General features: G+C 47.7%; 1 protein-coding gene across 1 annotated transcript in view; it reads left to right on the top strand.

Annotated features, from left to right (window-relative positions):
* LOC140388180 (dynein axonemal heavy chain 3-like) overlaps positions 1-25,592 on the top strand; it is a 1,528,048-nt gene that overhangs the window by 1,179,771 nt on the left and 322,685 nt on the right. Inside the window, exons 59-63 of the mRNA XM_072471941.1 lie at positions 10,500-10,671; positions 12,305-12,438; positions 15,667-15,838; positions 23,580-23,783; positions 24,569-24,699. Coding sequence (XP_072328042.1) covers positions 10,500-10,671; positions 12,305-12,438; positions 15,667-15,838; positions 23,580-23,783; positions 24,569-24,699 — 813 coding nt within the window. The remainder of the gene's footprint in view (positions 1-10,499; positions 10,672-12,304; positions 12,439-15,666; positions 15,839-23,579; positions 23,784-24,568; positions 24,700-25,592) is intronic.

The following is a 25,592-nucleotide window of genomic DNA, read 5'->3' on the forward strand; positions in this document are numbered from 1 at the left end:
TGCTACATTATTATGCAGATGGCTGCTAGTATCGATGCTGTCTGGGCTTTTGCAGAGTTTAATACACAGTAAACTTGCACCTGCTGGTTTCTGTCTGTGTTGGCTGAATTTCCCTTCAGCCTTTGCCGTTCGCCATTTTAAATCGGGACTTGGCCAACTCAGGTGGCTACAATCCCTCCTTGTGATCCTAACGCGAAGTGTGAAGGATCACATAACTGCGTTGCTTTCCATTCCCTGACCCGGCGAGCACTTTTCAATGGCCTCTACACTGACCATAACTATGCACAAAATTTTTAACTGACATTCTGAGGGGCGCTATGTCAAACAGGGACATGCATTACAAAACAAGAAAATGGGAACCTCTAACTATCCTTAATAAACTACACTCACTCAAATATTTCATCACACTAACTTCCTAAACCATACAAACAAAATCATAGCAGTTTTATACACATTTTCCTGGCTTGGCAGTCAAGCTCAGGATTGTACAATTGCTCATGAACATTTCTTTATTTACAACAAAACGCAAATGAATGCTCTTTATTATAGATCATGGGGGTTGGGGGTCTGGTCGTATCCGAAAATAGGGGATCTTATTCTATATACCGGGGTGCGAGCGTGTTATGCTCTCCTTCTCCATTTTCTCAGACGAATAGTCTGCACGATGCAGCAGAGTATCGCCAATACCAAGAGGGATTCTATCACGTAGGACAGGGAGTACCAGGTTATAAACCTGTCACACCAAGATGGTGTGGTGTCGCTTGTGACTGGGCTCTGGGTACTGTGGGGAAGTGAATCATTAACGGCTGGGGGAGGTGAGGTCAGGGGGTTCACGTTCGCGCGCAACCAAATGTCCAGTATAACGATGAGCCACACGGAGGATGTCCTTCTTCTTCTTTCACTTCTCTTCTCTTTTCCGGTCCTGGAGCTTCTGGAGTTCTGTGTGATCAAGCATAGTGTCTGTTACTACCTTGTGTTAATATCTCGTACGATAGCCTGTCTGTCCTTTAGTGTCAATTACTCCCTTTATAATTGGTCACTATGTGTGACTCCCTCATTTTTTTTTCAAAAACCGAATTTCAGGACAAGACACACTTACAAATACTGAAACAGTGCGAGCCGTCTCGCAGACTGTGCGGTTTACCATCCAAATGTGTGAGGATGTAAATAGCAGCGGGTTGGCAACCTAAGGGTTACTTGAAACAAAACAAAACTTTTTGAACAAAGCTTTGCCGAAATGAGGTGCGTATGGGCCACGATGGGTAAGATTTGGGTGGAGTCCCCGGGTAGGACGGCGACCAATGCCATGTGTGCCCTACCCGAGTGTAGCTGACCAGAGGGGGGGTGCCCAGGCAGGGCGGGTCCCAATGCCGTTTCTCCACTGCCTGAGCAACCGACAAGAACGGGCAAGAAATGTAGTCATCGTGGGGGGTTGCCGTATTGGTTCCTTCCTCGAACCAGAAGAGCAGTTATGAACGGGGGTCTGTGTTTCCGTCGACAGACGAGTTCCTCTGAACTGGCGTCTGGGACATTAACTAAGTCTCTGTGGACAAACTAGTTCCGCTGAACTAGCGTCTGGCCAAACTAGTTTCTCTGACTGCCCGTGGGCGACCGAAGGTTGGTGTCGTGGGGCTGTGGAAAAAAAAAATTATGGTCGAACATAAACATTTAACAAAACACTACAAACAACATAAAACATGCTGCAGGTTCCATCAAAAAGGACACCGTTTTCTCCCAAGCGGTTCCTTTTAAAACATCATCTGGACACCTCAGATATCGGTTGCGAACAGGGTCGCAAAGGGGTTATCGTTTTGGGAGTCAGACTCAAGGTCGTCATCTTCTCCCGGATGCCAAACTCTCGAGTGTATCAGGGCTGATAGGGCTGCATGGTGTGATTTGGGATCGCACTCGTCATTCCGGACGAGTTTGTACGAATTATCTCGGTGCCAAAAGGTGGTGTCTAGTTCTGTGGGGACGGAATCGGGGTCGTCATTGTAGGTCGGTGGTCGGTGATGGGGTTTGTTTAGGAAAGTGATCGTGAAGGGATCACTTGAATCGTGCTCAGATTCGCTGGGTGTCGGTCCTGTTGCATGGGGATAGTAGGGAGGTGTGCTGTGGCTATTGTCCGAGTCACAGTCGCTATCGCTGTTGCTGCAGTCTGTGGGCGTTCCCGGGGCAGAGTGTATATTTCGGGGGTGGAGTCTAGTTTGAGTCCGTGGCTGGGCTGGACGTGTTGGGGGATGGTAGGGTTACGTTGGCTGTGGGCGGGGTGTGGTGTGCTGCGTCGAGCATGACGTGGTGTGAATGGTTAGACTGTGTTCCATATGCCTTCAGCTGGTTGATATGGAACCACGCAGTCTTTCCATTGGGGTACTTTATTTTGTAGACGGAAGGGCTTACTTTGTCCGCAATGGAGTACGGACCCGAGTACTTTGGTGACAGGAATGTGCTGGGGTTGTATACGGAGAGCATGACTTGCTGTCCTCCACTGAACTCAGTTGCATGCACTGCCTTATCGAAACAATGTTTCTTTCTTGTGCCCAATTTCACTGCGGCTGCTAGCTGAGCTGTTTTAACATTCGCCACCAATTGTTCTATTGCTTTCTCGTGTGTGAGGGCCGTCACTTCGTGGCTGGTCAAATCTAAACCTAATAAAAATTCTGTGCCTTTCATGGGGTGTCCGGTCATGAGAGTGTGTGGGGTGTAACCTGTAGATGTTGAAACTATATTTCGCAAAAACATCAGTGCAAAAGGGAGGACTGAGTCCCAAATGGTGTTATTTTGCTGGACCATTTTTCGGAGGGTAGCTTTTAGGGTCCGATTCATGCACTCCACGATACCACTTGACTGGGGATGGTATGCAATGTGGAATTTTTGGGTAATGCCAAATATCGTGAGGACGTTCTTCATGACCTGTCCCGTAAAATGGGAGCCTTGGTCGGATTCAATGCTACGGGGGAGTCCCCATCTCGTAACGATGTGGTGGGTTAAAATCTTGGCTGTGGTCTTTGCCGTGTTAGTTCTGGATGGGAATGCTTCCACCCATTTGGTAAACGTGTCTATCACCACGAGTACATATTTATAACCATTCCTACAAGGGGACAATGGTCCTATAAAATCAATCTGGAGGTTAGTCCAGGGGCCATTAACGGGTCGGGTGTGGCTGAATTGGGCCTTTTTGGCGTATCTGTCCGGATTATTCTGGGCGCAGATAAGACAATTCGCAATGTAGTGATTTCCATCGTCTTTTAATCTCGGCCACAGGCAGAGCTGCCCGAGGTGGGCTTTGTGGGATTGATTCCCTGATGTCCATGACTGTCATGGAATAAACAAATCAGTTGATTCCTGTCCTGTTCATGAACCACATAAAGGGTGTCTTTTAACATCACACCGTCATGTGTGGTCAGTGCATTTCTAAACCTATCATAGGGGGCTGGATAGTTTCCTTTCAAAATCTCCTTGAGATTGCTCTCAAAATCTCTATCTTGCTTCTGGACCTGCACTAGATCCTCAGTCTTAGTCTGCGAGACCTGAACTGCATTCACTGGTGCACTTTCGGGGGGTGTCCAAAAATATCCATGCCTGGAACCTGCTTTTGCCAGTGCGTCGGCCTTTACATTTCCAGGGGGGGAGGAACGATGGTGACTTCGAACTTTGACTATACCAAAAGTCCTGTTCTATGCTCTCTCTAAGATGTGACGGAGCAATGGGGCTGAAGGGAGGGGTTTTCCGTCTGCGGAAACAAATCCTCTTGCTTTCCACAGGGGTAGGAATTCTGTAAGGTTGTTGCAGACATAGAGGCTGTCCGAGTATACATCTGCTGGGCTGGGGAAGGAATCTGGGTGTTCCAATATGTATGCGATGGCCACAAGTTCTGCTGTCCTGGAAGTTTTATTGCTATTTCTTCTAGGGCGCGTCCCTGCGCGTCCTCGACATAGATACCGCATCCTGTTATGCGCTTCCATTCTAATATTGTGGAAGATCCATCCACATATATCTTTATGGGTTCGCACGTGTCTGTGTGCTTGGGGCTCTGGGTTGAACTGCCTATCTTTCTGGGGGGTGTTTTAGCAATAAAGGGGCCTGTGTTGTGGTTTGGAAAGATGATTTCACATTCATGGGGGGTTCCGGGGTACTGTAAGTTGTCGGCTAAAAAAGTGTGGGTCTTTGTCCTTTTAACAGTGATGTCCTGTCCCTGCAAAAGAAGGGTCCATCTGGCTGCTCTTATCTGACTAAATGTACCGTCCTTGAGTCGTCCGTCCAGTAAAAGTTGGGTGGGGGTGTGTTCTGTGAGGATGGTGATGGAGTTGAGTCCGGTAATGTACGAAAAATACTGTACTGTCCAGAATACTGCGAGCAGGTGCCTTTCACAGGCTGAAAATCCCTGTTCCACAGCATCTAAAAGTCTGCAGGCATAAGCCACGGGCCTTAACTGTTCGTGCCGTTCCTGAAGGAGCACGGCCGAAAGGGTGAGGTCTGTGCTTGCTACCTCTAGCGCGTAGGGTGAAAGCGGGTCTGGAACTTGTAGTGCGGGGGCTGCTATGAGTGCCTGTTTTAATGATTCCACAGCATCCGTATGCTGCAGAAGCCAATCCCAGGGGGCTCCTTTCTACCTCTGACGTCAAGCTCACAAATCTATAATTCCCTGGATTATCCCTGCTACCCTTCTTAAACAAAGGGACAATATTAGCAATTCTCCAGTCCTCCGGGACCTCACCCGTGCTCAAGGATGCTGCAAAGATATCTGTTAAGGCCCCAGCTATTTTGTCCCTCGCTTCGCTCAGTAACCTGGGATAGATCCCATCTGGACCTGGGGACTTGTCCACCTTAATTCCTTTTAGAATACCACCCCCTTCCTTATGCCGACTTGGCCTAGAGTATTTAAACATCCATTCCGAGCCTCGCTATCCGTCATGTCTCTCTCCTTGGTGAATACCGAAGCAAAGAACTCATTAAGAATCTCACCCATTTCCTCTGACTCCACGCATAAATTCCCTCTTTTGTCTTTGAGTAGGCCAATCCTGTCTCTAGTTACCCTCTTGCTCCTTATATACGAATAAAAGGCTTTGGGATTTTCCTGAACCCTGTTCGCCAAAGATATTTCATGACCCCTTTTAGCCCTCTTTATTGCGCGTTTGAGATTTGTCCTACTTTCCTGATATTCCTCCAAAGCTTCATCAGTTTTAAGTCACCTAGATCTTATGTATGCTTCCTTTTTCATCTTAGCTAGTCTCACAATTCCTCCCGTCATCCATGGTTCCCGAATCTTGCCATTTCTCTCCCTATTTTCACAGGGACATCTGTCATCCACTCGAATCAACCTTTCCTTAAAAGACCCCCACATTTCAAATGTGGATTTACTTACCCTTAAACAGCTGCTCCCAATCCACATTCACGAGCTCCTGCCGAATTTTGTTATACTTGGCCTTTCCCCAATATAGCACTCTTCCTTTAGGACCACTCTCGTCTTTGTCCATGAGTATTCTAAAACTTACGGAATTGTGATCGCTATTCCCAAAGTAATCACCGACTGAAACTTCAACCACCTGGCCGGGATCATTCCCCAATACCAGGTCCAGTATGGCCTCTTCCCGAGTTGGAATATTTACAAACTGTCCTAAAAAACTCTCCTGGATGCTCCTTACAAATTCTGCTCCATCTACGCCTCCAACATTACATGAGTCCCATTCAATGTTGGGGAAGTTAAAATCTCCTATCACGACCACCCTATTGCTCCTACATTTTTCTATAATCTGTATTCATATTTGTTCCTCTACTTCACACTCGCTTTTGGGAGGCCCGTAGTAAAGTCCCAACAATGTTACTGCACCCTTCCTATATCTTAGCTCTACCCATATTGCCTCAGTGCTCGAATCCTCCATCATGCCCTCCTTAATCACAACTGTGATATCATCTCTGACCAGTATTCCAACTCCTCCACCCCTTTTACCTCCCTCTCTATCCCTCCTGAAGCATCTATACCCTGGGATATTTAGTTGCCAGTTTTGCCCTTCCCTCAACCAAGTCTCAGTAATACCAATAACATCATATTCCCAGATACTAATCCAAGCCCCAAGTTCATCTGCCTTACCTGCTACACTTCTCGCATTGAAACAAATGCACCTCAGACCACCTGTCCCTTTGCGTTCATCATCTCTTCCCTGTCTATTCTTCCCCTTAGTCACACTGAGTTTATTATCTAGTACCTTACTGGCTTTAGTTGCTGCCTCTTTACTGACCTCTAACTTCCTAATCTGGGGAGAAGTTTTCCGGTATCGGCGCCATGTCCGCCGACCGGCGCCAAAAACGGCGCAAATCAGTCGGGCATCACGCCGCCCCAAAGGTGCGGAATCCTCTGCATTTTGGGGGGCCCAGCCCTTACCTTGAGGGGCTAGGCCCGCGCCGGACTGATTTCCGCCCTGCCAGCTGGCGGAAAAGGCCTTTGGTGCCCCGCCAGATGGCACGGAAATGACATTGCCGGGCGGCGCATGCGCGGGAGCGTTAGCGGCCGCTCACGGCATCCCCGCGCATGCGCTGTGGAGGGAGTCTCTTCCGCCTCCGCCATGGTGGAGACCGTGGAGGAGGCGGAAGGGAAAGAGTGCCCCCACGGCACAGGCCCGCCCGCGGATCGGTAGGCCCCGATCGCGCGCCAGGCCACCGTGGGGGCACCCCCCGTGTCCAGATCGCCCCGCGCCCCCCCCAGGACCCCGGAGCCTGCCCGCGTCGCCTTGTCCCACCGGTAAGAGAGGTGGCTTAATCCACGCCGGCGGGACAGGCATCCTAGCAGCGGGACATCGGCCCATCCGGGCCGGAGAATCGTGGGGGGTGGGGGTCCGCCAACCGGCGCAGCATGATTCCCGCCCCCGCCGAATATCCGGTGGCGGAGAATTCGGCAACCGGCGGGGGCGGGATTCACGCCAGCCCCCGGCGATTCTCCGACCCGGCGGGGCATCGGAGAATCTCGCCCCCGGTTCCCATCCCCCTGCCACATTAGTTTAAAACCTCCCCAACAGCGTTAGCAAAAGCACCCCCTAGGACATTGGTTCCAGTCCTGCCCAGGTGTAGACCATCTGATTTGTAATGGTCCCACCGCCACCAGAACCGGTTCCAATGTCCCAAAAATCTGAACCCCTCCCTCCTGCACCATGTCTCAAGCCACGTATTCATTCTGACTATTCTTGAATTTCTACTCTGACTGCCTTGTGGCACTGGTAGCAATCCTGAGATTGCTACCTTTGAGGTCCTACTTTTTAACTTATCTCCTAACTCCTCAAATTCTGATTGTAGGACATCATCCCGTTTTTTACCTATATTGTTGGTGCCTATATGCACCACGACAACTGGCTGCTCACCCTCCCCCTTCAGTATGTCCTGCAGCCGATCTGAGACATCCCTGACCCGTGCACCCGGGAGGCAACAGACCATTCGGGATTCTCGTTTTCGACCACAGAAACGTCTGTCCCCTTACGATTGAATCCCCTATGACTATAGCCCTGCCAGTCTTTTTCCTGCCCTTCTGTGCAGCAGAGCCAGCCACGGTGCCATGAGCCTGGCTACTACTGCCTTCCCCTGGTGAGTCATCTTCCCCCAACAGTATCCAAAACGGTATACCTGTTTTGGAGGGAGATGACCGCAGGGGACACCTGCACTGCCTTCCTGCTCTTTCTCTGCCTTTTGGTCACCCATTCCTTGTCTCCCTCACCAATCCTAATTTGCGGTGTGACCAACTCACTGAATGTGCTATCCACGACCTCCTCAGCATCGCGGATGCTCCAAAGTGTGTCCATCCGCAGCTCCAGAGCCGTCATGCGGTCTAACAGGTGTTGCAGCTGGACACACTTCCCGCACATGAAGGAGTCCGGGGCATCGGTCGCGGCCCTGAACTCCCACATTGAGCACGAGGAGCATAACACGGGTCTGGGATCTCCTGCCATTTTTACACTTTACTTTATCTGATTACAAATATAATATCAAATAATGAATAAGTGAAAGGAATAAAGATTTTACTTCCCAATCACAATACTTACCAACACACGAAGAGTTAAATTTCTCCCAGCTGCTGCTAATTGGAGCACTTTCCTTACCAGCCAATCTGGTCACTGTTTTGCTGTGATGTCACTCTTCAAGGTAAGTTTTTAAAGAGGAAAACGTAACTTCCCGCCAGACCCCTGGCCACTGCTCCTGCCGAAAATCTGAAGGCCGCTTCTCTGGCAACTGTGTCCCCGCCGCTCTCCTCGCGCTCTTTCACTGTGTCCCCGCCACTCTCCTCACGCTCTTTCATCCTGTGTCCCCGCCGCTCTCCTCGCGCTGTTTCACTGAATCTTCACCGCTCTCCTCGCGCTCTTTCAATGAGTCCCTGCCGCACTGCTCGTGCTCTTTCACTGCAGGCTGTGACGTCACGGTTCAACTTCTTTCTACTTCTACCTGCCCTCGAGTCTCCCCCTTGATCTTTATTGATCTGGGATCCTTACAGTGATTGTCTTTTTTTTTGGTTAGAGGAGGAGGTAGGGAGGGAAACACTGAAGAAGTGTTTCGGGTTTAACTGTCACTTGACAACAGCTCCTCTACAAACCACCTTCAAGATACGGTGACCGCAACGCACTGATGCAAATTTTCCCTGCAACAGCCAATCAGAAGCTCCGCTCTACTGCCCTCGGCTGGATACTTGCCTTGACTTGAACACCTAGGGTGTCTTGCTTAGGTATACTGACTGGATGCAGTGACCGCAATGCACTGATGCAAATTTTCCCCGCAACAGCCAATCAGCAACTCCGCTCTACTGCCCTCTGCTGGATCAGGTGACCAGGTGTGTAGATGAGAATAGTGCAGTGGATACAGTAGATATGGATTTCTGTAAAGCTTTTGACAAATAGAAGACTTATAAAGATGGCAATGCACATGGGATACAGGGTTATTTGATAAGATAGATTCAAAATTTGCTTAGTTGTAGGAGACAGAGGGTGATGACGGACGGCTGCTTTAGTGACTGGAAGCCAGTGGGCTATGTGATGGCTCCCCTTTTATTCGTAATTTCTATAAACAACATAGATTACTATGTGGGGGGTAGGATCAGTAAGTTTGCAGATTACACAAAGATTGGCCAGATGGTTAACAGTGAGGTTGAGTGCCTCGTGTTACAGGAAGATATAGACGGGATGGTCAAATGAGCAGGTAAGTGGCAGATGGAATTTAACCCTGAAAAATGTGAGGTTATATACTTTGGAAGGAATAATTTGACAAGGAAGTATTCAAAGAACGGTATGACACTAGGAAGTTCGGAGGGACAAAGGGACCTTGACGTGTTTGCCCATAGATGTCTGAAGGCGGAAGGACAGGTTAATAGGGTGGTGAAAAAGGCACATGGGACACTTGCCTTTATCAATTGAGGCATAGATTACAAAAGCAGGGAAGTCATGTGTGAGTTGTATAGAACTTTGATGAGGCCACAGCAGGAGTACTGTGTGCAGTTCTGGTCACCACATTATAGGAGGGATTGCACTGGAGGGGGTATAAAGGCCATTCCCCAAGATATTGTCTGGAATGGAATATTTAAGTTTTTGAAGGGAGGATGGATAAGCTTGGGTTGTTTTCCTTGAAGCAGAGAAGACTGAGGGGCGGCCTGATCGAGATGTATAAGGTTATGAGGGACATGGACAGGGAGCAGCTATTCCCTTAGTTGGAAGGTCAGTCACGAGGGGGCACAAGTTCAAGGGGAGGCGCAGGAGGTTTAAGGGGATGTAAGGAAAAAACTTTAGCCAGAGGATGGTGACGGTCTGGAATGTACTGCTGGGAGGGTGGTAGAGGCGTTTACCTCACATCCTGTAAAAGGTACATGGATGAGCACGCACGTCATAATAGTCAGGGCTATGGGCCAAGTGCTGGTAAATGGGAATAGGTAGGTCAGGTGTTTTCACATGTCAGTGCAGACCTGATGGGCCAAAGGGCCTCTTCTGTACTCTGATTCTGAATATTGACCTGGAGTTGGAGCTCTAAGATTCACCCAGTAGGACTGTTAGGAGTGGGATTTAAGCACTGTGCCTCCATGCTCAGAAGAGTATTAACACTAGCTCAGAGACTTGCTGTGCCTTTCCACTGATATCCAGGGGTTGGTGAATCTCCTGCATGGAGAATAATATCTGATAAATAACAGCTCTTCGCTACCTTTTTTCAAAATCTGGATCCCTACTCGTAACACCAACCACATCACCCCAATGCACATGCAAATAAAATGCCATAATGACACAATCTATGGAAACCTACAACAAGCAAATGTACAAGATCCTAATAATGGAGGGGTCCATGTTTGTCATATTGGGGTGGAAGGGGGCACGGTGGGGTTCAGGGCTGGAAAAGGGTTTGGGGTACTGCAGTCAGAAACACAGGGTCAAATGAATAAATGCAGAATGCACTGGATCAACATCTTGTTGTCTCTCTCGGATTATTTTGAGGTTTTGCCTGTTTCACTCTGTCCCTCCTCACAAGGCGCTATCTGTTGTCAGGTTGAAGCTGCAACGTGCTGAGAAGCTTATCAATGGCCTGGGAGGTGAGAAAGAACGGTGGACGAATATTTCAGAACATCTGGAAGCTACGTACCAGAACATTATTGGGGATGTATTATTAAGTGCCAGTGTGGTGGCCTATCTTGGTCCCTTCACATCTGAGTTCCGACAGGTGAGGCATGCTGGCAGGATTTTTAATTACACCAGAAATGTTTAATCTAATTCGATAAAAAGAGAAGGAATAATACTTGGTTTCTACATCCTACTATATTAGTGAAATATAATTTCTGCTTTAATACTCACACTATCAACTCGACCCAACCCAGCCTAATCCAAGCCAATCCATTCCAACACAACCCAGTCCAAGCCAATCCAACCCAATCCAGCCTAATTCAATCCAACCCGATCTAATCCAATGCAAGTCAATCTAATCCAATCCAACACAAACCAATCTAACCCAATCCAACTCAACCCAATCCAATCTAATCCCTTGCAATCCAACCTAATCAAACCCAACCCAGTGCAACCCACTCCGACTCAACGCAATCCATCCAATCCAATCCCCATCCCAATCCTACCCAACCCAACCCAATCCAATCCAATCCCCATCCCAATCCAACCCAACCCAATCCAACCAACCCAACACAATTCAGCCCGACCAATCCAGCCCGATCCAACACAAAACAATCCAATCCTTCCAGAAGCAGGAATAAAGCGCCTTTATTAACTTTGGTCCATTCTGTTTCTGTTTATCTGACCAAACCTAATCCAATCCAACCTAATCCAATCCAACTTAATCCAACCCAATGCAATCTAAACCAACTCAAAACACCCCAATCCAACCCAACCCAATCCAACCTAATCCAACCCAATCCAGTCAAGCCCAACCAATCCAACCCAACCCCTTCCAACCCAATCAAACCCACCCTAATCCAACCCTATTCAACCTAATCCAATCCTTCCAGGAGCAAGAATGAAGCATCTTTCCGAACTTTTGGTACATCCTATCTATCTGACCAAAATGGATGTTGGGACACACAACTGTTTGCCATCCCTTTTTTATTTAATACATTTATTGTGCCCAATTATATTTTTCCAGTTCAGGGGTAATTTAGCGTGGCCAATCCCTATTCTGCACATCTTTGGGTTGTGGAGGTGAAACCCAATACAGACACGGGAAGAATGTGCAAACTCCACACAGACAGTGACCCGGGGCCAGGGTCGAACCTGCGTCCTCAGTGCCGTAGGCAGCAGTGCTAACCACTGTGCCACCATGCCGCCCCTGTCTGCCATCCCTGTGTAATTCCATAACATAGGGACAGGTGTAAGGGAAATGTCACTCAGCATCCCTTTCCAGAATAATTGGGTACCACAACAGATTAGCACCAGCAGATGATTATGTTATGTAACATGAGCACAACTGTTTGCAAAATAAATATTCTCAGTCCTCAACTTCCATTGGTCGATTGCTGCTTTTGAAAGGTCAGCTGATATTTGAAGACAGGATACACCTCCCTTTGTTCTGGGGAGGAAGATGCGGCCATGGTGAAGTGGGACTTCTGTCCGAGGGGTCCTGGATCCTGGGGAAGGACCGCTGCTAACCTCACAACTGCTTGGTTGGCATGTAATACCGATGGGCCTTCCTGAGTAGATAGCCCCCGGCCGAGGCACCTATTATCTCCAAAGAAATCCTCTCTTAGTGTGCATATGACACAATGGGTTTTGCCATTTTAGGGTTATCAGATACAGAAACTGCAGTCTGCAAAGATTTCATCTGTTGGGTTGGAATTGTTTCTCTTTTGCAGAATGTGCTGGGAGAATGGTTGAGTATGTGCATGCAGAGACAGATCCCGGTCTCCAGTGTTTTCTCCCTGTTGAATACATTGGGGGACCCTGTGAACATCATGGAGTGGCAATTGCATGGTCTCCCACGAGACACGTAAGCATTTCTTTCCAAATGGGTTGGATTGTGTTGAATTGGGTTGGGTTGTTTTGGGTTGGATTGGTTTGGGTTGGATTGGTTTGGGTTGGATTGGTTTGGATTGGATTGGTTTAGGTTGGTTTGGGTTGGATTGATTTGAGTTGGATTGTTTTGGGTTGGATTGGTTTGGGTTGGATTGGTTTGGATTGGTTTGGATTGGATTGGTTTGGGTTGGATTGGTTTGGATTGGATTGGTTTGGGTTGGTTTGGGTTGGATTGGTTTGAGTTGGATTGTTTTGGGTTGGATTGGTTTGGGTTGGATTGGTTTGGATTGGTTTGGATTGGATTGGTTTGGGTTGGATTGGTTTGAGTTGGATTGTTTTGGGTTGGATTGTTTTGGGTTGGATTGGTTTGGGTTGGATTGGTTCGGGTTGAATTGTATTGAGTTGGAGTGGTTTGGATTGGTTTGAGTTGAATTGGTTTGGGTTGGATTGTTTCGGGTTGGATTGGTTTGAGTTGGACTGGGTTGGATTGGCTTGGGGTGGATTGGTTTGGATTGGTTTGGGTTGGATTGGTTTGGGTTGGATTGGTTTGGGTTGGTTTGGATTGGATTGGTTTGGGTTGTATTGGTTTGGGTTGTATTGGTTTGGGTTGGATTGGTTTGGGTTTTATTGGTTTGGGTTGTATTGGTTTGGGTTGGATTGGTTTGGGTTGGATTGGTTTGGTTTGGATTGGTCTGGATTGGATTGGTTTGGGTTGGATTGGTTTGGGTTGGTTTGGATTGGATTGGTTTGGGTTGTATTGGTTTGGGTTGTATTGGTTTGGATTGGATTGGTTTGGGTTGGTTTGGGTTGGATTGGTTTGAGTTGGATTGTTTTGGGTTGGATTGGTTTGGGTTGGATTGGTTTGGATTGGTTTGGATTGGATTGGTTTGGGTTGGATTGGTTTGAGTTGGATTGTTTTGGGTTGGATTGTTTTGGGTTGGATTGGTTTGGGTTGGATTGGTTCGGGTTGAATTGTATTGAGTTGGAGTGGTTTGGATTGGTTTGAGTTGAATTGGTTTGGGTTGGATTGTTTCGGGTTGGATTGGTTTGAGTTGGACTGGGTTGGATTGGTTTGGGGTGGATTGGTTTGGATTGGTTTGGGTTGGATTGGTTTGGGTTGGATTGGTTTGGGTTGGTTTGGATTGGATTGGTTTGGGTTGTATTGGTTTGGGTTGTATTGGTTTGGGTTGGATTGGTTTGGGTTGTATTGGTTTGGGTTGTATTGGTTTGGGTTGGATTGGTTTGGGTTGTATTGGTTTGGGTTGTATTGGTTTGGGTTGGATTGGTTTGGGTTGGATTGGTTTGGTTTGGATTGGTCTGGATTGGATTGGTTTGAGTTGGATTGGTTTGGGTTGGTTTGAATTGGATTGGTTTGGGTTGTATTGGTTTGGGTTGTATTGGTTTGGATTGTATTGGTTTGGGTTGGATTGGTTTGGGTTGTATTGGTTTGAGTTGGATTGGTTTGGGTTGTATTGGTTTGGGTTGTATTGGTTTGGGTTGTATTGGTTTGGGTTGGATTGGTTTGGTTTGGATTGGTCTGGATTGGATTGGTTTGGGTTGTATTAGTTTGGATTGGATTGGTTTGAGTTGGACTGGGTTGGATTGGTTTGGGTTGGATTGGTTTGGGTTGTATTGGTTTGGGTTGTATTGGTTTGGGTTGGATTGGTTTGGTTTTGATTGGTCTGGATTGGATTGGTTTGGGTTGGATTAGTTTGGGTTGGAGTGGTTTGAGTTGGTTTGGATTGGATTGGTTTGAGTTGAATTGGTTTGGGTTGGATTGGTTTGGGGTGGATTGGTTTGGGTTGGATTGGTCTGGATTGGATTGGTTTGGGTTGTATTAGTTTGGATTGGATTGGTTTGAGTTGGACTGGGTTGGATTGGTTCGGGTTGGATTGGTTTGGGTTGTATTGGTTTGGGTTGTATTGGTTTGGGTTGGATTGGTTTGGTTTCGATTGGTCTGGATTGGATTGGTTTGAGTTGGACTGGGTTGGATTGGTTTGGGTTGGATTGGTTTGGGTTGTATTGGTTTGGGTTGTATTGGTTTGGGTTGGATTGGTTTGGGGTGGATTGGTTTGGGTTGGATTGGTTTGGGTTGGTTTGGATTGGATTGGTTTGGGTTGGATTGGTTTGGGTTGGATTGGTTTGGATTGGTCTGGATTGGATTGGTTTGGGTTGGATTAGTTTGGGTTGGAGTGGTTTGAGTTGGATTGGTTTGGGATGTATTGGTTTGGGCTGGATTGGTTTGGATTGGATTGGTTTAGGTTGGATTGGTTTGGGCTGGATTGGTTTGGTTTGGATTGGTCTGGATTGGATTGGTTTGGGGTGGATTAGTTTGGGTTGGAGTGGTTTGAGTTGGTTTGGATTGGGTTGGATTGGTTTGGGTTGGATTGGTCTGGATTGGATTGGTTTGGGTTGGATTAGTTTGGGTTGGAGTGGTTTGGGTTGGATTGGTTTGGGTTGGATTGGTTTGGGTTGGAGTGTTTTGGGTTGGAGTGGTTTGGGTTGGATTGGTTTGGGTTGGATTGGTTTGGGTTGGAGTGTTTTGGGTTGGAGTGGTTTGGGTTGGATTGGTTTGGGTTGGATTGGTTTGGGTTGGATTGGTTTGGGTTGGATTGGTTTGGGTTGAATTGGTTTGAGTTGGATTGGTTAGGGTTGGATTGGATTGGTTTGGGTCAGAGTGGTTTGGGTTGGATTGGATCAGTTTGGGCTGGATTTGTTTGGGTTGGATTGGTTTGGGTTGGATTGGTTTGGGTTGGATTGGTTTGCGTTGAATTGGTATGAGTTGGATTGGTTTGGGTTGGAATGGATTGGTTTGAGTTGAATTGGTTTGGGTTGGGTTGGTTTGGTTTGGAGTGGTTTGGGTTGGATTGGATTGGTTTGAGTTGAATTGGTTTGGGTTGGGTTGGTTTGTTTTGGAGTGGTTTGGGTTGGATTGGATTGGTTTGGGTTGGATTGGTTTGGGTTGTGTTGGTTGGATTGGTTTGCGTTAGATTGGTTTGGGTTGGATTGGTTTGGGTTGGAGTGGTTTGAGTTGGATTGGTTTGAGTTGGATTGGTCTGGGTTGGAGTGGTTTGGGTAGGATTGGTTTGGGTTGAATTGGGTTGGGTTGAAGTGGTTTGGGTTGGGTTAGGTTGGGTTGGATTGGCAGGAACGTGAGAAGTAAATGACTCAAATATCTTACAGAATTCTCCTGTCCACTCAGATTCTCAGTGGATAACGCCATCATTGTGACCTCGGCCCAGCGTTGGCCACTCATGATCGACCCTCAGGGTCAGGCTAACAAGTGGGTGAAAAACATGGAGAAATCAAACAAGCTTCACGTCAGCAAACTTACAGAATCTGACTGTATCCGCACCCTGGGGAACTGCATTCAGGTAACATTCCTGTAAACGCTTATAAAAACATAGAACATAGAAAATACAGCACAGAACAGGCCCTTCGGCCCACGATGTTGTGCCGAACCTTTGTCCTAGATTAATCATAGATTATCATTGAATTTACAGTGCAGAAGGAGGCCATTCGGCCCCTTGAGTCTGCACCAGCTCTTGGAAAGAGCACCCTACCCAAACTCAACACCTCCACCCACCACCAAGGGCAATTTGGACATTAAGGGCAATTTATCATTGGCCAATTCACCTAACCCGCACATCTTTGGACTGTGGGAGGAAACCGGAGCACCCGGAGGAAACCCACGCAGACACGGGGAGGACGTGCAGACTCCGCACAGACAATGACCCAAGCTGGAATCGAACCTGGGACCATGGATCTGTGAAGCAATTGTGCTATCCACAATGCTACCGTGCTGCCCTTAAGAACAAATAAATCTACACTATATCATTTTCCCGTAATCCATGTACCTATCCAACAGCTGCTTGAAGGTCCCTAATGTTTCCGACTCAACTACTTCCACAGGCAGTGCATTCCATGCCCCCACTACTCTCTGGGTAAAGAACCTACCTCTGATATCCCTCCTATATCTTCCACCTTTCACCTTAAATTTATGTCCCCTTGTAATGGTGTGTTCCACCTGGGGAAAAAGTCTCTGACTGTCTACTCTATCTATTCCCCTGATCATCTTATAAACCTCTATCAAGTCGCCCCTCATCCTTCTCCGCTCTAATGAGAAAAGGCCTAGCACCCTCAACCTTTCCTCGTAAGACCTACTCTCCATTCCAGGCAACATCCTGGTAAATCTTCTTTGCACCTTTTCCAGAGCTTCCACATCCTTCCTAAAATGAGGCGACCAGAACTGTACACAGTACTCCAAATGTGGCCTTACCAAGGTTTTGTACAGCTGCATCATTACCTCATGGCTCTTAAATTCAATCCCTCTGTTAATGAATGCGAGCACACCATAGGCCTTCTTCACAGCTCTATCCACTTGAGTGGCAACTTTCAAAGATGTATGAACATAGACCCCAAGGTCTCTCTGCTCCTCCACAATGCCAAGAACTCTACCGTTAACCCTGTATTCCGCATTCATATTTGTCCTTCCAAAATGGACAACCTCACACTTTTCAGGGTTAAACTCCATCTGCCACTTCTCAGCCCAGCTCTGCATCCTATCTATGTCTCTTTGCAGCCGACAACAGCCCTCCTTACTATCCACAACTCCACCAATCTTCGTATCGTCTGCAAATTTACTGACCCACCCTTCAACTCCCTCATCCAAGTCATTAATGAAAATCACAAACAGCAGAGGACCCAGAACTGATCCCTGCGGTACACCACTGGTAACTGGGATCCAGGCTGAATATTTGCCATCCACCACCACTCTCTGACTTCTATCGGTTAGCCAGTTCGTTATCCAACTGGCCAAATTTCCCACTATCCCATGCCTCCTTACTTTGTGCAGAAGCCTACCATGGGGAACTTTATCAAATGCCTTACTAAAATCCATGTACACTACATCCACTGCTTTACCTTCATCCACATGCTTGGTCACCTCCTCAAAGAATTCAATAAGATTTGTAAGGCAAGACCTACCCCTCACAAATCCGTGCTGACTATCCCTAATCAAGCAGTGTCTTTCCAGATGCTCAGAAATCCTATCCTTCAGTACCCTTTCCATTACTTTGCCTACCACCGAAGTAAGACTAACAATCTGGGTAAATCACTGACAAATCACTCCTTCGCCACATCTGGGAACCCAGTGTCTCTGGGACAGGAGTGTCCAAGGTCGTCATCCCATCACTGTCACTTCCACTAGAATCAGTTCAGAGGCAGGTTTCTATATTTGCTGTTTTAATCTTTGTCACCAGAAACAAAGCTTCTTGAGGGGGAGGTGGATAGTTTAAAAACCAATGTTGTTCCTTTGTTTAAGAAGGGTAGCAAGGATAATCCAGGGAATACGTCAGTGGTAGGGAAATTACTGGAGAGAATTCTTCGAGACAGGATCTACTCCCATTTGGAAGCAAATGGACGTATTAGTGAGAGGCAGCATGGTTTTGTGAAGGGGAGGTCGTGTCTCACTAACTTGATAGAGTTTTTCGAGGAGGTCACTAAGATGATTGATGCAGGTAGGGCAGTGGATGTTGTCTATATGGACTTCAGTAAGGCCTCTGACAAGGTCCCTCATGGCAGACTAGTACAAAAGGTGAAGTCACACGGGATCAGGGGTGAGCTGGCAAGGTGGATACAGAACTGGCTAGGTCATAGAAGGCAGAGAGTAGCAATGGGAGGGTGCTTTTCTGATTGGAGGGCTGTGACTAGTGGTCACAGGGATCAGTGCTGGGACCTTTGGTGTTCGTAGTATATATAAATGATTTGGAGGAAAATGTGACTGGTCTGATTAGTAAGTTTGCAGACGACACAAAGGTTGAACGGGCAGCACGGTGGCCTTGTGGATAGCACAATTGCTTCACAGCTCCAGGGTCCCGGGTTCGATTCCGGCTTGGGTCACTGTCTGTGCGGAGTCTGCACGTCCTCCCCGTGTGTGCGTGGGTTTCCTCCGGGTGCTCCGGTTTCCTCCCACAGTCCAAAGATGTGCAGGTTAGGTGGATTGGCCATGATAAATTGCCCTTAGTGTCCAAAATTGCCCTTAGTGTTGGGTGGGGTTACTGGGTTATGGGGATAGGGTGGCGGTGTTGACCTTGGGTAGGGCGCTCTTTCCAAGAGCCGGTGCAGACTCGATGGGCCGAATGGCCTCCTTCTGCACTGTAAATTCTATGATAATCTATGAACAAAGAACAAAGAAAAGTATAGCACAGGAACAGGCCCTTCGGCCCTCCAAGCCCGTGCCGACCTGCTGCCCATCTAAACTAAAATCTTCTACACTTCCTGGGTCAGTATCCCTCTATTCCCACCCTATTCATGTATTTGTCAAGATGCCCCTTAAACGATCTAAATCCTGCTGTTTCCGCTGACAGTCCTCATCGCTATCCACAATTCCACCAACCTTTGTGTCGCCTGCAAACTTACAATCCCCTTAATTGTTCCCAGTGTAGAGGGGTCAATTATTAGGGGCACAGGTTTAAGGTGCGAGGGGCAAGATTCAGAAGAAATGTACGAGGTAAGTTTTGTACACAGAGGGTACTGGGTGCCTGGAACACACTGCCGGAGGAGGTGGTAGAAGCAGGGACGTTAATGATGTTTAAGGTGCATCTTGACAAATACATGAATAGGATGGGAATAGAGGGATATGGACCCTGGAAGTGTAGAAGGTTTTAGTTTAGACAGGCTGCATGGTTGCCGCAAGCTTGGAGGGCCAATGGGCCTGTTCCTGTGCTGCACTTTTCTTTGTTCCTTGTTCTTTGGTCAAATATTTCAACATATCATTGAAAAAATAATAAAGTATCTGTGCTACCTGGTCTCTGGATTAACAATAAACCACTAACACTTACCCGACCCCTAACTTTAACCCTAATCCTACCAGAGACTTTCCAACTCAGAGTGAATATACATTGAGAGACCATGTGAATCAGGTTAAAAGCTGTGAATCATGCTAATTAAGTAAAATTCGACAAAGCATGAAGTATTTGTTTAGATGATAATACTTCATTTAATTTATAGTGTCAGCTGCAACAATATAAAATCTTGTGAAGTCCCGACAGTTCTTTTCACACTTGGAATATAAATCCACAGTCGGTGATCATGTATTTGATTGATAAAGCTGTATAAAACTTAGCAACCAATTACATTGTTTAATTTCAGAATCCTTCAACTCCTATCTAACTAACCTTAGACTGCTAGCGCAATCCTACAACTTCGATGATATCACTGACTCCATGATCAGAGACTAAATTGATTTTGGAGTCCACTCTGATTCTCTGCGAGAGCAATTGTTGAAAATCAAGCACATGACCCTGCCAGTCACGATTGTAACGTGTACTGTGCATGAGCACTCGGAAAATCGCTATTCACAGTACAAAACACTCCCACGAGGTGGAGAGTGTTCAGACCATCTCCCGGATGCAGCGCCTCCACATTGACGAATGCGGCCATTTTGCGCGTTCTTCCTGGGGCCCGACGCATGCGCAATGCGATCGGGAACACGAAACGGCCGAAAACCGCACTGCGCCAGTGCAGGCATCCGAGAACCGCACGGCGCATGTGCAACGACGCACTGAGCGTCATGACGCCGACGTCATGACGTGTGCGAACTGCGGCACTGCCCATTTTAAACAAAACTGCCCTGCAAGAGGCAAATGCTGTTTAAACTTTGGGAAACCAAACCACGATGCAGCCCTGTGCAGATCTGCACCACCAGTCAGGAGCCAGCGCTCCCAATTCCAACAGCTGCGCATCAGAAGTGTGTAACACCGAATGCATGACTCTGATCGAGGCAGTGCGACGGATCCAGATGATGAATACCTGGACAACACTTACCGAGTGGGCATTATTACGAAGTGCGAATACGCCACACCGGACACATCGCGAGTCCAATCAATCCTGACCGTGGATTCCGAGGACGAACGGCATGCAGTGATGAAGGTCAACCACTGCCCCACCCAGTTCAAACTGGCCACAGGTGCCTCCGCCAACCTGATTTCGCAGGTGGACTTCAAGAGAATCAAGGAGCCCCCCACAATCCTTCCAACTGCCTGCAAACTCCTGGACTACAATGGAAACGTAATCAATGCACTGGGGTCCTGCCATCTGCAGGTGTCCAGCCGACACACACAAGGAAGTTTACGCTTTGAAATTGTTAAACCAGACAGGGCGCCCCTGCCAAGTGCGCACACCTGCAAGCAACTGAACCTTATTCAAAGGATCTACACCACGACGCCATCCCATTCGGACCTTCAGGCCAGCATCAACGACATCCTAACCCAGTACCCAGATGTATTTAGCGGGATGGGCACGCTGCCGTACGAGTTCAAGATTCTACTGCGGCCTGATGCCAAGCCAGTGGTCCACGCACCACGATGTGTCCCTGCTCCACTAAGAGAGCACCTGAAGGTAGAGCTCACAAGTCTACAACAAAAAGGCATCATCGCCAAGGTCACTCAACCAACCGACTGGGTCAGCTCGATGGTGTGCGTAAAGAAGCCTTGGGGGTACCTACGCATCTGCATTGACCCCAAGAATCTAAACAAAAACATTATGCGGAAACATTATCCCATCCCGAAGAGGGAAAAAATCACGAGTGAGATGGCACACGCGCGCTTCTTCACAAAATTGGACGCATCCCAAGGATTTTGGCAAATCCAACTTGAAGAATCCAGCAGGAGGCTCTGCACCTTCAACACGCCTTTTGGCAGATTCTGCTACAACCGAATGTCATTTGGCATCATCTCGGCATCAGATATTTTCCTTCGCATCATGGAACAGATGATGGAGGGAATAGAAGGGGTTTGTGTCTATATTGACAATATCATAATCTGGTCCACAACCCCAGAGGAACATGTGTCACGACTCAAGAAAGTATTCCGCGCGTACATGAACATGGCCTCAAGCTAAACAGGTCCAAGTGCTGTTTTGGGACATCCACGCTGAAGTTCATGGGCGATCAGATTTCACAACACAGTGTGCGCCGTGACAAAATTAAAGCCATCGAGGCAATGAAAGTCCCCGAGGAAAAGAAGGCAGTACTGCGCTTCCTGGGAATGGTCAATTTCCTTGGCAAATTCATCCCGAATTTGGCCACACACACCACGGCCCTACGCAACCTGGTGAAAAACTAACCGCCTTTGAGTGGAAGGCGGAGCACAGAACAGAGTGGCTGGAGCTGAAAGCCAAGCTCACCACTGCACCCGTCCTTGCATTCTTTGACCCAGACCGAGAGACCAAGATATCCACAGATGCCAGTCAGGATGGCATTGGGGCGGTGTTGCTTCAAAGAGACGACACGTCATCCTGGGTACCAGTAGCATACGCGTCACGGGCAATGACACCCACTGAGACCAGATATGCGCAGATTGAGAAGGAGTGTTTAGGTCTTCTCATCGGCATCCTCAAATTTCATGATTATGTCTATGGCTTGCCATCATTTACTGTTGAGACGGATCATAGGCCTCTTGTCCACATCATCCAAAAGGACCTGAACGACATGACGCCTCGTTTGCAGAGAATTCTGCTCAAACTCTGGAGCTATGATTTCATAGGTGTACACACCTGGCAAGGAGCTCATCATTGCCGATGCATTGTCCCGCTCCGTCAACTCACCCAGTGACCCACTGGAGATCATCCAGCACATTGAATTGCAGGTACAACTGTGTGCAAGCACTCACCCGGCAACAGATGAGAAGATCATTTTCATCCGAGAAGAGACGGTCAACTGTCCTCCCTGTTGCAGCGAGTCATCCACAACCTCATCAATGGCTGGCAGAAAGGGCAATGCCCTCAATTCTACAACGTCAAGGACGGCCTGACGCTGATCGACGGCATCCTGCTCAAGCTGGACAGGATAGTCATCCCGCTACGTCTCCAGAGCATGGTGCTGCGGCAGATTCATGAGGGACACCTGGGCATAAAAAACTGCAGACGCAGGGCCCGGCAAGCTGTCTACTGGCCCAGCATCAACCAGGACATCACGGATATGGTCCTGAACTGCGAAACCTGTCAGAGGTTCCAACCAGCGTAGAGCAAGGAGGCGCTCCAACCACATGACCTAGAGACCTCTCCGTGGTCCACGGTTGGCGTTGACCTATTCCACGCGAATGGTCGCGACTATATCTTAATCATCAATAACTTTTTGAACTATCCTGAGGTGCTGAAGCTGCCAGACCTCACCTCACGGACCATCATCAAAGCGTGTAAAGAGACATCCCCAGCAGACACGGTCAGGATCAAGATACCGGATGGTGGGTGGTCTGCTCTGGCTGTCGTTGTTTGACAGGCCATGCCCAGATCCTATGTCATACGTATGGCTGATGGCTCCATTGTGCGAAGGAATCGAAGGGCACTGCGAAACGTTGCTTGCCCGCAACCACTTTCCCCTCCATTTCCACGTGTCGAATTGCCACATCCAGGCACCTCGAACCACGAGACCACCAGTCATGCCTCCCACTCGCCTGTCAAGACACTGTCATCCCCTCCACCACCTCTCCGGCGGTCGACGAGGATCAGCCGCAAGCCTCAGAGACTGGGCTTCTGAGCATTTGTTTTGTTTGTTCTGTTCTGTATTCCTCAGTCAGTCACATTAGACAGACATATTCCCATGTATATACATCTAAAAAAAAGGGGAGATGTCATGATATGCAAACATGCAACCAATCAATGAACACTCAGAATAGGACACAACCAATAGGCAGTTAGGATACTCAGAGGTGGCATCACCACAAGGGGGCATGACATAAACACTATAAACGGGATGAGGCATTCACACCCTGCCTATTTCCACAGACAGACATCTAGAGAGTTAGACAGGGTTGATCAGCAACATCACACCCCAACACATGGCTTCGAGCAAGCTGGTACAGTTCGACTGAGTTACCGCAGTTAGATTAGCAGAGAGTCGAACTCATTTGAGAACTGTGTTAACAGTTCAATAAACACGTTGAACTCATTTCAGAGTCTGGAGCATCCTTTAGTTAAGACTGCATCAAGTAGCAGCCTGTGTTATCTGAAGCAGCATAACTCAAGAAGCACAATACCCCTATATCAGACAATATATGTCAGCCTTCTGCCTACGAATATTGCTCAGTTTTAAAATTGTGCATTCTTATTTTCTAGTTTGGAAATCCAGTTTTAATTGAAAATCTTTCGGAAGAACTCGATCCCATTCTGGAGCCATTGCTGCTGAAGCAAACGTTCAAACAAAGAGGAATGGATTACATTCGCCTTGGAGAGACCATCGTACAATATTCAAGAGATTTCAAGCTCTACATGACCACCCGGCTTCGAAACCCTCATTACCTCCCAGAGGTTTCAGTCAAGGTAATCCTTCTTCATGTCAAACAGGGTTAGCTGGGAGCAGCCTGGTGCAAATTCAAGTTGGTGCGCTGTGGACTTCACCACTGGAGAGAGCTCTCCCCAAAATCGTGAATCCCTGGTGTAACAGCCATGTTGGGACTGAAGACGCCTCCCCGACTGCCCTCCCAACCTGCCAATGAACACTCACTATCCCCCATCCCACTGACTAGTACCATCTCGCCCCAGCTACATCCCCAATAACCACCCCACTGATCACCCAACTGTCCACCCACTGGACAAACCCCCCAGTTGAACATCCACAAGCCCCCCCACTGACCATTCAGTGCAGTGTGGTGGTGGTCAGTGGGGATCAGTACTATAATTTCCCAGGAGTTAGAAGTGGTTTTAATTCTTCTAACTTTTCCTGGGTAATTATTCCTGTCATGGAGTTAGAACCAGTCAAACTCTGCAATTTATTTTAAAATATTGGATGGTCCCCAGTGCAGGGTAATTGCTGTCCAATCCTTTACCAGGAATCATCCAGGCATTCAGCCCTTGATGCAGTATCTCAGGAAAGGTATAACATCTTGGAGTGGGTGCAGTGCTGGAGCTAGTTGGGAGGAGATGTTTTTTGACCCTACATTCATATTAAATGATACAAGAGAAAGGCAATTAAAGATGCTCAGAGCCTCCAGTTAAAAGCAACTTGGACTCGGAGTGAACCAGAACATTATTGTCCCCTTTATTCTCGATGTTAAACAATGGCCAGGAATTGTTCCAAACTCAAAGTGATATCTTTGATTTTTCAGGTTACCCTGTTGAACTTTATGATAACATCAGTCGGGCTGGAGGACCAGCTGCTGAATATCGTCGCAGCAAAAGAAAAGCCAGAACTAGAAGAAAAGAAGAAAGTTCTTTACCTGGAAAGGGCACAAAACAGGTATCAGCCCAGCTGCAGTGTCAGGTGGGAGCTCATGCCAAAGGAATCAGCTGTGTTTTCATCCACAAGACTGAGAGCCACGTGGAGACAACATTAATAGATGTAGTTACTCCACAGATTGAGTGTGCAGGGAGAGGGGGAATGGGTGACCATCATACCATCCAAAAAGGTTCTGAATACCGATGAGGGTGATGGGTCATCTTGGAAGTGCAGCCAGATCCAAGTCCATGGCAACCACGGGTGGCTCAGCTGCAGAGAGGGGTACAAGGTAGACTCGAAGAATCATACTGACCTGTGATTTGACAGTGAGGGGAATAAATAGGCAATCATGAATCCAGGATGATGTGTTGTCTCCCAGGTGCCAGGGTCAATGACAGCTGCCTTGCACCCCAAGGAGGAAGGGTGAACATTCGAACCAATGGCAAAGATAGAAAAGGGAAGTGGTCCTGCAGTCAGAATTTAGGGAGCTAGGTAGAAACTTAACAAGCAGCACCTGAGGAGGTGACTAGGTGTGTAGTTGAGGGTAGTGCAGTTGATGTAGTCGACATGGACTTTAGTGAGGCTTTTGACAAGCTCCCACATGGGAGGCTGATGAAGAACGTAAGAGCCCATGGGATCCAGGGCAATTTGGAAAACTGGATCCAAAACTGGCTTTGTGGTAGGTTGATAGTTGAAATTTATTTTTGCGACTGGAAGCCTGTGTCCAGTTGTGTTTGTAGCCACCTGGGATGGCCACTTCCAGAATACAAAATGGACGCTCGCAAAGAATATAGGGAACTGTGGACAATGCTAGAAAACAAGCAGACACAGAGCCTGAATGTATATTTGGGAAACAGCTCCCAGATGGAATTGAAACTATGGGTCATAGATTATCATAGAATTTACAGTGCAGA

The sequence above is a fragment of the Scyliorhinus torazame genome, chromosome 13 (genome assembly GCF_047496885.1).
Source record: "Scyliorhinus torazame isolate Kashiwa2021f chromosome 13, sScyTor2.1, whole genome shotgun sequence".
Classification (NCBI taxonomy): domain Eukaryota; kingdom Metazoa; phylum Chordata; class Chondrichthyes; order Carcharhiniformes; family Scyliorhinidae; genus Scyliorhinus; species Scyliorhinus torazame.